This window comes from Rhinoraja longicauda, chromosome 1 (genome assembly GCF_053455715.1).
Source record: "Rhinoraja longicauda isolate Sanriku21f chromosome 1, sRhiLon1.1, whole genome shotgun sequence".
Lineage (NCBI taxonomy): Eukaryota > Metazoa > Chordata > Chondrichthyes > Rajiformes > Arhynchobatidae > Rhinoraja > Rhinoraja longicauda.
In genome coordinates, this window is record NC_135953.1 from 63,643,135 (window position 1) to 63,655,575 (window position 12,441).

The following is a 12,441-nucleotide window of genomic DNA, read 5'->3' on the forward strand; positions in this document are numbered from 1 at the left end:
GCGGAAATTTCGGTGGCTCATGTTCTGAAGCCTGGCCACACATCTGGCCTGCACTCTGGACCTACAGCTTCGACTCCACATTGATCCGTAGACCAGATGCTAAAGCAAAAAAAAATCCATGTAATCAGATAATCAAGAGTATTTTTTCATAACAATGCATGTAATACCATTTTCATTTATGTTTACTATTTAATGCCAAAAAAGCTTTGCAATATTAGTGGAAGCATTGAACTTCATTAACACATTGACATCAACTTGAAGAAGAAAATAGTGATTAGACAGTTAGATGTGAAGGTCGATTTTAGCAGGTAAGATGAGGTTTTCAAATTTGGAAGTGAGATCAGAGGATTTTGAAAGGAGAATTTTGGGAAAGAATGAGCGAGGGTCCATTAGGCCAAAGAATGATTGAATTGTTGGAGAGAACAGAGATTTTAAAGTTAAAAATCTGTTGATTTGAATCTGGGTATCGATAACGAGGCCAACATTTATTGCCCATACGATGTTGTCCTCAAAGATGGAGGTAGCTTACTGGGAATGGAGGACAGACTTGGGGGAAACTTCTGCTGACAAATGTCCCTACTAAAGAATAGTTCAATTGCACTTCAGACATTTTTCAAAAAATGTAACTGCACATGAAACTCTAAAATTTTCGGAAGGGATTTATTGACAAAGTGAAGTTTTGTTTTCATCAGCAAGATAAGTAAAGTTCTTTTTCTCCTTTTCACAAATTGTGTTAAAATAGTGCATGAAAGTAAATAAACAATGCTCTTCTTATTTTCATCTCCTTTTGAGTTATTTGTGAATGATTTAGATAACCAGAAGAATGCTTATATGAACATTTGGAATAATTTCATACATATGATTCATCAGTATAAAATGTAGTAATATCTTTGTATTTTTGTTTGGTTATTTACATTTTCAATAAAATTCATGATTTTGTCTTGCAGGGCTTGCCTGGGAAAACATGAGGTGGGTACAAGTAGAGTAATTGTAGTAACATGTATAATTAGATGATTGAGTATTAATGCTCATTGTGGCTTTCTGGAAAATCAGGTTGAAAATGCTTCAGCTAAAGCTGTTGGATTTTAATACGTTGAAATTTTGATAGAGTTTATTGCATTTTATTTTGAAGATACTTTGGCAGATTTGTGATAAGTTAAGTTTTAATCCTTGAATGCAACTTGCAATCCAATTTGAATCATGTTTTCACCATTATAGCATTGCTAGACAGCTTTTAAATATCAACGAGCCTTCTTCATAAAATAGTCTTTTACTCTGCATAGCTCAGAATGTAATTTACAAATAATCCTTCCTTGCCATCTACAACAATGCTGTTTATTATGTAATCTGCAAATTTACTTAAAACGATTTGAGGTAAAATGTATGTATTTTCTCAAGAGTATTGTCAATACGAGTGACACTTCTACTGTGCCACTTTTCAGAGTTAAGGTTATTTTTCTGTTGACTTTATCAGAATATTGTTGATGTGAGAAATTAACCTAAATGTCTATGAACAGCATGAATGGTTACTAGAATTAATTAGCAGATTGCAACTGTCTGAATCAGAGGATCAATCAGTAACTTTTTAAATTTTCAATCTGTAAATTATATGCACAATTATATGCTTTGGTTCCAGTTGATTTTTATTACCAAAGTGAATTATTGATATAAAATGTTTAGACGGATATGGGCCAAATGCAGGCCAGAGGGACGAGCATTGATGGGACATCTTGATCGGCATGGGGAAGTTGGGCCAGAGGGCCTGTTTCTGTGCTCTATGACTCTAACTTTATGAATAATTACTTCAGCTGACAGCAAACTTATTTCAGTCTCTTAAGTTGGCTATCAGGGCATGGTCATCTTAACATTACCACCTATTATCTGCAGCTGCCTTTCACTATTATTTGTTACCTGAGGTGTTCTGCTCTATTACTGCTATTCTTTGTTTCAGTAAGTGTAGATATTGCTGATTGATTGAGATTTCTTAGATCTTTGTGCATTGATTTTAGTAGCAACTAGACTGGCGTGCACCCGTTGGGTGCAAATCTCTGCTGCGGGCGGTCCTGCGGGCGCGGCAATCCCAGTTGGGTGGAAACCTCTTCTGCAGGCCTGGCCACCCTCCCCCAACTGACGATGCGTGGACCCTTTGCCGACCGGGGAGTGTCCCTCGGGGCCGTGGGCGGGCGAAGGAGGACAGGGAAGGGGAGAGGAAGCCACTCACCTCGGCCCAATGAGGCCAGTGCTGTGGGCACAGCGTGCCATAGATCAAAAGGTCTCCTGCAGCTCGGTGGCGAACAGCGGCGACGCCATCATATTTGTGCCGCAGCGCTGTATGACGGGAGGAAGGTAATTTATTGTTCCACTCCCCCACACCACATTGGCCTCCGCTCCCGTCACTCGGGCGGGTCCCGCGCCCCCTTCCATTGTGACTCCCCCCTCTTTGGCCGCCACTCCCGTCACTCAGGCGGGTACCGCCCCGCTCCCATTGTGACGTCGAACCTCCTCACCCCCCCCCCCCCCTCATTGGCCGCCACTCCTATCACTTGGGCGGGTCCCATTGTGACGTGGAACGCGCTGCCGGCGACGGTAAGTTGAGAACTGATTTTTTAATCTTTAAAAAGGTGATTTTTAAAGTTTAAAAAGTAAAAAACGTTAAAATATAACCGTTGCTGGGTGGGGAATGTCCCCCGGGGCCATGGGAGGGCGAGGAGGGACAGGGAAGTGGAGAGGGAGCCACTCCCCTCGGCCCCGTGCCGCCAGCGTTGCAGCCAGAGTGAGCCATGGACCCAAAGCCTCTCTTGCATTGGTCTAGCACCCTCCCCTCCCCCACTTCTCCCCCATTCATCCACTCCATCCCCCTTCAGCCTCCCTTATCCCCCCCACCCACTCCACCCCCCCTCAACCCTCCGTATCCCCCCCTTCCCTCCCCCCACTCACCCACTCCATCCCCCCCTCAACCCCCCTTAAAACTCCCCAAACCTCTCCTGCATTGGTCTAGCACCCTCCGCTCCCATACTGCCCCCCACCCTCCCCACTCCCTCTCCACAACCCCACTCCCTCACCACCCCCACTCCCTCCCCACCCCCACTCCCTCTCCCCCCTTCCCCCACCTCATACTTGTCTGGATTAAACTCCATCTGCAATTTCTCCGCCCATATAATCCATCTATTCACAAAATGCTGGAGTAACTCAGCAGGTCAGGCAGCATCTCGGGAGAGAAGGAATGGGTGACGTTTCGGGTCGAGACCCTTCTTCAGACTGATGTCAGGGGGGCGGGACAAAGGAAGGATATAGGTGGAGACAGGAAGATAGAGGGAGATCTGGGAAGGAGGAGGGGAAGGGAGGGACAGAGGAGCTATCTAAAGTTGGAGAAGTCGACGTTCATACCACCGGGCTGCAAACTGCCCAGGCGAAATATGAGGTGCTGTATGACAGAAAGGTCAGACTGGGAATGGGAGGGGGAGTTAAAGTGCTCGGCCACCGGGAGATCAGTTTTGTTAATGCGGACCGAGCGCAGGTGTTCAGCGAAGCGATCGGCGAGCCTGCGCTTGGTTTCGCCATCTGATCTATATCCTGCTGAATCCTTCCTTGCCATCCACAATATTGCTAGTTATTATGTAATCTGCAAATTTACTAATCATAACACCTACTTTTTCATCCAAAACATTAATAAACATTACAGACAACAAAGATCCCAGCACTGATCTTTGCAGAACTCCACTGGCTACTTATGTCCAGTAAGGAATACTCCCTCTATCACCAACCTCTGTCTTCGATGACCAAGCCAATTTTGGCTTCAATTTTCCAACTCATTTTGATTCCGTGACCAACCTACTGCGAGGGCCTCATTAATTAAATTTATTATTAATATAAATTTATTAAAGTTCCTCATTCAAAATATATATCTTGAAAACAACATTTACTTTGACAGATGTAAATTTTTAAGTAACAATTTCACAAATGTCTTTTTGATCATAGTTTGCCAACCTCTCAAGTAAAATGTCATCACGGGTACCAAACCAAGGTAATTTTCTAAAATGTTCATAGAAATTGGTCCCTTTTGTTTGCTTGCATTTGCAACAGACAGGTTCCAGCAGACAGCCATGAGATAGTGTGACGTGTCTTGTATAGCCTTTGGTGTTGCAAAGGTCAGTTATTCAGTTTAGTAAACGCTCCTTTGAAGTCTGTCAATGTGGCATCTGTAATAAGCCATTCTTCAAATGTCAGATTTATCTGTGCCACAGAATTTGAAACGTTGGAGATGGTACAGCGCATGCATGACCTTATAATATTGCATGGGCATACATCTTTTATAATCTTCAAGTAATTTTAGGAAATGTCGACCACGAAAATGTTGGTCTTGGTATGTGCATTAAAATTCTTCTGCTGAAGAATCATCTCATTTCAACTTAGTCGATTATTTAGTTATGGAGGAAGGTCCCAGATACATAAGTAAAAGTCTCTATTGGGTCACTGAATGCTTTGAATGCACATTTTTGTTCAACAATTATTCTGTCACATTTTTGCAGAAAAGCTGACTGAAGGATATAGTGCAAATGATATTACCATTACCTGATTTATCCAGGGGATTATTGCAGATAATTATTTTTCAATATGGCCTTTTGATTTTTTTTGGTGAGACCATTTTAGTGTTTTTGATCACATAAGGGAATTCTTTTTTTAATTTTTTAACGTTCTGAATTGGATTGTTGAATATAAAACACAAAGGCTGTGATTTTTGGCTTTGTTTAGTCTGATAAAATATTAACCCTTGAATTACCAACAGGTTTTGGAAATTACTTTCTCTCTACTGGTCAGATATGTTTTAGTTCATGCAATGCAATATTAATTTACATTTAATAATATTAATTGTTATATTGACTCATGCTAATGAAATACTTGAAACTAAATTTTGCTGACAGTAAAATTTAAGCACTCCACTTGTTTGTACCTTTTCCAGTTTTTTAGAAATGTTTAATCTCTTGTTCAGCATAGTCTAATTTCTTGCCCACTTTTTTGAAGATGTAATGACACCCCTTATCTCTATCCAGAATAAGCATTTAAAAATCCGTGGAACAAGAGCTGGGAAGTGGGAATTTACCTGAAGAGCTCATTTTTTCCAAATCCTATCATGGCAATTAAGGATCTTAAATTTAAAGTAATAGATAAATAAGAATGTAAATCCACCATTCATAATAGTTATGGGTGAGGTTTCGGGTCGAGACCCTTCTTCAGACAAGGGTCTCGACCCGAAACGTCACCCATTCCTTCTCTCCTGAGATGCTGCCTGACCTGCTGAGTTACTCCAGCATTTTGTGAAATAAATACCTTCGATTTGTACCAGCATCTGCAGTTATTTTCTTACACATTGATAATAGTTATCATCATCATTCATCAGTTTACAAACTTGCATGGTTCAATAACATCCTTCGTGGATGAAAGTGGTTCTGGATAATTTTTGCTTCCAAACCCACAACAATGTGGCCATTGCTCACTTAGCTGATTTTTCGGTTAGGACAAGTTGATGTTTTTTCCTCTATGAATTTTGTCATTGACAGATATATTTACATCAGATCAAATGGTAAGGATGAAGTCAAGTAAGTTTATTCCCCTTACTTTTCTTTCATCAGTCACATGCACACAGTCCAATCAGCATCGGGAGCATCTTATTCAATGGTGGTGCTACCAAATCACTGTTGGTGATAGATGTTGATGGTCCTCAGCCTGAGTACATTCTATGTTCTATGGAACCTTGGATAGGTTGCATTTGGATTATTGTTTGCAGTTCTCTTCACCCCATTACAGGAAAAATGTGGAGGCTTTGGAGAGAGTGCAGTGGCGGTTTACCAAAATGTTGCCTTGATTAGAGAGTTTCAGCTGCAGGGAAAGGTTGGATAGACTTGGATGGTTTTACCCTCGAATGTTGGAGGTTGAGGGGAGATTTGAAGTATATAAAATCATGAGAGGCATAGATCGGGTAGACAGTCAAACCCTTTCATTCAGGATGGAAATGTCCAACACTAGAGAGTATAGCTCTAAGGTAAGAGGGGGAAAGTTTAATAGCGATGTGTGGGGCAAGATTACAGAGTGCTGGGAGACTGGAACATATTGCTAGGGGTGGTGGGAGCAAATATGAAAGTGGTGTTTAAGAGGCTTATCTTTTCAATGAGGCAAATATGATGGTGTTTTAGAGGCATATATACAGGATTCAGGATATCTTTATTTGTCATCCAAAAAACAAGTCTTTTGGACGAGATTTCGTCACCCACAGTCCAACAATAAGAGCAATAAAATAAGCAAATTACACAACCCCAACCAACACAAAACACAAAAAAAAAGAAACATCCATCACAATGAGTCTCCTCCAGTCCCCTCCTCACTGCGATGGAAGGCCAGAATGTCTTTTCTCTTCCGCTGCCGTCTTCTCCCGCGGTCAGGCTGTTGAGGTTGCCACGTTCCAGGCCGCGCCGGATGGTGAAAGGTTGTTTCAACAAAGGTTGTATATATATATATATATATATCTCCTGATAGAGGAGTCATGGCATTTTGGCGCTATGTCATGTTTCTCGGAGTATGACTGTGTCAAACTGTTGCTTTACCAATCATTAGAACAGTGTTCCCAATTTAGGCAGGTGTTCTGATGTAAGGCAAGGTTTTGCAGGATCAGTTGTGCTTGTATCTGCCGCTGAAAGCAGTAACAACCTTTTATATTTATTCGTACATTTTGATGTAGTAGTTTGATGAAATCCAGTGACCTGTAAGTTCATTCAGAGGGGCATTACAGACAAAATGGCGGCGCTGCCCTAGCAGCTGCGGCTTACCTGCGGTCCATTTGTCTTTGTGTTTTTGTTGTTTTTTTTGTCTTAATTGTAGTTGGGATGTGGTGTTTTTGTGTTTGTGTACTATGTGTGTATGTGGGGGGGAGGGGGGAACTGTAAAATTGTAAATATGTGTCCCTTCTGAACGGAGACCCGACCTTTGTGTTCTGGGTGTTGTCTCCGTTCCTGCTGCGGCCTATCATCGGCCCAACTCCTGGAGCTGGCGGCCTCCAGGGCTCTGGTTCGCAGAGCCCGCAGACCGGACTTATCATCAGCGGAGCCGGCCGTCCTCGGAGGCTGCGGGAGCGGCTGCGACTCGCCTTAGGCTCGGGCCGCGTGGATGCCGACATCGGGAGCTCCGGCAGCGGCAGCGTGTTCGCCCGCTGGGGCTTGGGTCGCGGACATTTCACCGTCCGGCGCGGCATAAAATATGCCGCGGGATGTTTCTCTGCTGGGCGGGGGCTTCAATGTCGGGAGCCACGACCGCCCCGACGTGCAGCAACAGCAGCAGCGTGTTCGCCCGCCCGGATCGGACTTATCATCAGCGGAGCCGGCCGTCTTCGGAGGCTGCGGGAGCGGCTGGGACTCGCCTTGGGCTCGGGCCGCTACGGACCGTCCGGCGCGGCCTGCAACCACAACAACCTGACTGCGGGAGAAGACGGCAGGAGAAGGGAAAGACATTGTGGCCTTCCATCACAGTGAGGAGAGGACTGGAGGAGACTCACTGTGATGGAAGTTTCTTTGATGGATGTTTTTTTTTTGGTGTGTTTTTGGGGTTGTGTAATTTTAATGCCTATTTAATGCTTTTATTGTTGGACTGTGGGTGACTGAATTTCGTCCAATATTGGATGACAAATAAAGCTATCTTGAATCTTGAATCTTGAATTAAGTTTGCCCTATTGCCGTAAGTTTGTAGTTTGTACTTGTGTATGGGCCAGATAGATCAAGGATGGCAGATTTCCTCCTTAGATATACCGTAGTGACTCAGATGTGTTTTATGATAGTCATGCTCTGCACTACCTATATTAATTTCCTTCTAATTCCAGATTATTTCCTTCTAATTCCAGATTATTTAATTTAGAATTCAAATTCCCCAGCTGTCACGGATAGACTTGAATTTGTCTGATTGGATTTTAGACAAAATGCGTGGATTTCTAACTATTAATATAACCACAAAACTTCCAGTTAGGTTCAAAATATAGATAAGCAGTTTAATATATTTTTGATTTAGGTACTTTCAATAACCTTTGAAATGAAGAGATCAGTAAAAGTATTGTGTAATTTATAAGTAGTTCACTTTGCCAGTTAATTTAAATATTTAAGGCGCTCTTTAAAAAAAGATATTTCTTTGAAGTGGAAATTTAATCCTTTAGTTCCAATGAATTTCATGGGGCAGCCCTAAGTGAAGGAGGAACTGGATACAACATGTTTGACCTATCCAAAGGGATATGGAACTCCAGGATAATAGAAGAGGCAATATGCCTCCCAGGCCGGTGTAATTAAAGTGTTTCTGCTTTGTCTGCACTGAATACAAGCCACTAATGTCAACTGGGTTCCATAGCAAGAATATTTATCAAAGCTTTCATTCAAAATCAATTTAGTTCTTGTTGCAAACCATTTATGTTTACATCAACTCATAATTGTTTAATTAACTACATTTTTGTTTGTGAATTAGAATGGAGGATGTGACAGATTTTAAATAAGTATGGGACAGAGAAATTTGGAAGTGATGGAAAGGACAGAACAGAAAGGTCTTCATCATTCGACACAGTGGTGCAGCTGGTAGAGCTGCTGCCTCACAGAACAAGAGACTTTGATTTGATCCTGACCTTGGGTGCTAACTGTGTGGCGATTGCATATTCTCCATCTAACCATGTGGGTTTCCTCCTGTTTCCTCCCACATCCCAAAGACATGTGGGTTTGCAGGTTAATTGGCCCCTGTAAATTGCCCCTAGTGTGCAGAGAGTGGATGAGGAAGTGGGATAACATAGAACTAGTATGATCGGTAGTCAGTGTGGACTCTGGGCCAAAGGGCCTATTTCCATGCTGTACCTTTTAATTCAATTCAATTTGGAAGACATGAGTAGCAAAGAATGGTGGTGTAAGACAAGATCATGTAGAAAATATTATCAAAAGCTGCTTTGTAGGGGGAAAAAAAGGAACCAAGTCTCCAAGATACCTGATCATATAATGGGGCACTGATCCCCACTTGCATTATTTTTTATTGGAACTGTGTGAGGTAAAGGAAAAAGAGTTCAGTGGGAATGAAGTGGAGAATTATAATAAAAGGCAAATTGAAGAATTGTGATTACATTCATGCACTGAATGTAGATTTGAAGTCAAGTTAAATTTATTGTCATATGTACAGGTACAGTGAGGTACAGGTACAATTAAAGTAATACTTGCAGCAGCATCACAGGCAAATAGACTCAAAACAACACACAAAAACAAAAATTATGCTTAAATTCTGTATATTTATGAAATGCATGAGACACTGCAAGACAGTAAAAAGAAAAAAGACTGCAAAAAAGTAGACATCAATGCAAAGCACAATTAGAAAAAAAAGTCCATAGTAGTGGAAGAGATGGTCCATAGTGTTCCATTGTTGAGGTAGTTTCAGGGTTGTGTAGGTTTGTTCAAGAACCTGACAGTTGTAGGGAAGTAGTTTGAAGAATCTGATAATGTGCAACTTCAGGTTTCTGTACCTCATGCCTATTGGAAGGATAGGGCATGGACTACGTGCTGATGATAGATGCTGTCCTTTTTGTGGCAGCACCTCTTTTAGATGCTTTTGAATGTGGAGAGGGCTGTGCCTGTGATCGACTGGGCTGAGCCTACCACTCTGCAGCTTTTTGCTTTCTTGTACGTTAAAATTACCGTTTCAGGCCATGATGCCACCAGTCAAGAGAGTATTTGATGACATGCTGAACCTCTTTAAACTAGGGAAGAAGAGGCACTAGTGTGCTGTCTTCGTGATTATATCAATGTGCTAAACACAGGACCATGAAGCAGTCATCTAACCTCTCCCAATTTTCTGCATTGTCGTTGTTTAGTCAGAGTTGAATTTTGTAGTCTGCTTCCATTCTGGCCTTTCTCCACTTTTTCTCCCTTCCTCTTTTTCTCTCCTCTCCCTCTTTTGCTCACCTCTCCCCCTTTTTTTGCTCCTTTCTTCTCTTTCCCTTTTCTTTATTCCTCTTCATTTTCTCTCTTTCTCTGTCTCCCTTTTCTCTCTTTGTCTTTCCCCTGCACTGTTGCAGCATTTGAAGATCTTCAGCATCACTACCCTGTATTTTCCATTAGACACTTAAGCAATTTCTCACCAGAACTGTCGGCCCCAGTAATGAGAACAAAAACTGGAAGTGAAAGCTACTTCATCCTTTAAGTCAATTTTCCCCGATTCATTGACCATATTTCACCGTAACTGCATGGTCTATTTGTTAACAATAAATGTGTATTAATTGGCATTTACAGAAATATTTTCAACATATCTACCACTCTTTGCCTGTAAATGCATTTCCTAATTTAAATTTTAGGTTATATTTCTTTATCCTCAAGATCCAACCACAGGCATGTGAATTATCCGCGTTTCCGCGGATTTTCGCGTTTTTAAAATCCATTTTCCGCGCTTTTTGCAGGATTTCCGCATTTTTCACTTTACCAAAATCACATTTACCAATGAAATCGGATCGAAAAAAAGAAAGGAAAAAAAGAAAATAAACAATGTATACGAAGACTTGTAATGACTGTTTTCTTATGACTCTTTCTCTTACAATGAATAACCTATCGTATGCACTAGATAAAGCACGTGTAAAACTGCTGCTAAACGAGACTAGTCGTACATTTGCTCTAGACTCGGTGAGCGTGCGCTTCATCAAAAAGTATTGCTTTTTGCCATGTGACAATAATTTCAATATTTTTAATATACTGCTGTAATACCAAATGTCATTTGCTTATTACAGGAAGGAATTGTACAAGTTAGGACAATAGTAAATGAGGGAAAAAACGAGAAACTATTTAAAATCTAAAAAGCAGCTGAACCTTTGGAAATTGACTGTTTGGATTTCATACCTTGGCACAGAATAATCCAAAGGGATTTCATTGTTCGAATGACCACTTCCTAGTGGGACAGATTCCAAAATTTTATTGCCTCTTATAATATTTGGGATGGATTACATTTCACTACATAATCCCACAAAGTAGGTTGTGATTATTGCAGGGGTGGGGAGAATACAATATCTGTTGTATATTTTTTTCATTTCAGGGTAACTTTTTGAAAGTGAGTTATAGGTCTTAAAGTAATGTTTGGAGAGTACATATTCTTACAATGACTGTGGACTTTTCCCAAATGCTCCATTTTCTCCTTCATTCTAAAACCATGTTGATTAATAGGTCATTTGGCTACTGTAAACTACAGCTAGTGTAGGGACCTGACAAGAAAATTTGTGTCCATGTTTATGTTGGATGGAACAATTTGAGGTGAGATCAGAAGTAATTACATAAAGAATGTAAGAATTATTGGTGATTTTTATTTTGTCTTGGATGCTGGAAGTATGTGAATGGTATGAAAATTTGTTAAATTGGGATCTTACATTCCAGTGTCATTAGAGATGGTTCAACATGGTATTCATTTTTTCCCCCTGTTGTCAAAAACTCTAAGGAAGGAGAAAAAAAGAGAATATTGCAACTATAATTTGAGTATGTATTGGAAAAATTGGATACAAATTAGATATTGTACAGACATAGAGAGGCACAATGAACAAAAACGCTTTAATTTTATTTTCCTTTTTTTATCTTTCTCAGAGGATTAAGGATGATTCTGTTTCAGTAGCTTGGGAGGTGATGTGCTCCTTGCATCACTTGCTCTGAGTTTGACTGATTGTGACCAAATGTCAGAAGAGCAGTCTTTGTGGCATCCGTGAGAGTTTCAGTATTGATCTTTTCATGGCGCTGTTTTTGTCAATGCTGTTATTTTAGGGTTAGATTGATGGAGAAAATGGAACCGGTTAAGCAGTGGTTGGTCCAGTATTCATTGGTGCCTGTCTTGGTGAATACCTGTGGTTTGTTGAGTAGATGATGGTATAATTTAACAAGTGGCATTACTTGGTCCAAAGTATTGCCATGACATCTTGTGCTTACCCTTCTGATGAAATACATTGATGAAGACAAGTCCACACTCCAAGCATTTTGTCGAGAAGGGTACAATTAGAGTAAGTCTTCCCTACTCCCCTCTTGTCTATTGCACGTGTTTTGAGGGTTGCATTCATTTCTGCCCATATATTGAAATTGTCTGGGAATAGCCATTTGTCAAGATTACCTTTGGAATGAGGTCTGGGGTCAGTGCTGAATTAATCTGAAACTTTCAGGGCTGGGACCCAGATACTGAGACTGCAGTGTTGCGGGGGTGAACCAGAGGATCATAAGGCATTTGCTAATTCTAGAGGGAGAGTCTGATTCTGTATGAGACAGGAAATTAACTCATTCATGATTATGCAGCTTATTCCAGCATACCTACTTTGGTGTCACCTACAGAAGAATATATACCCACAGCTCTGTTCTTTAAAATGGCTGCCAGCTGCCAAATGTAGATCACTCGGTGGAGTAACAATATTTTCGAAGCATCTGA

At 41.1% G+C, this 12,441-nt stretch overlaps 1 protein-coding gene across 1 annotated transcript in view; it reads left to right on the top strand.

Moving 5' to 3' along the window:
* nfxl1 (nuclear transcription factor, X-box binding-like 1) overlaps positions 1-12,441 on the top strand; it is a 98,464-nt gene that overhangs the window by 56,546 nt on the left and 29,477 nt on the right. The window contains exon 15 of the mRNA XM_078410602.1: positions 948-969. Coding sequence (XP_078266728.1) covers positions 948-969 — 22 coding nt within the window. The remainder of the gene's footprint in view (positions 1-947; positions 970-12,441) is intronic.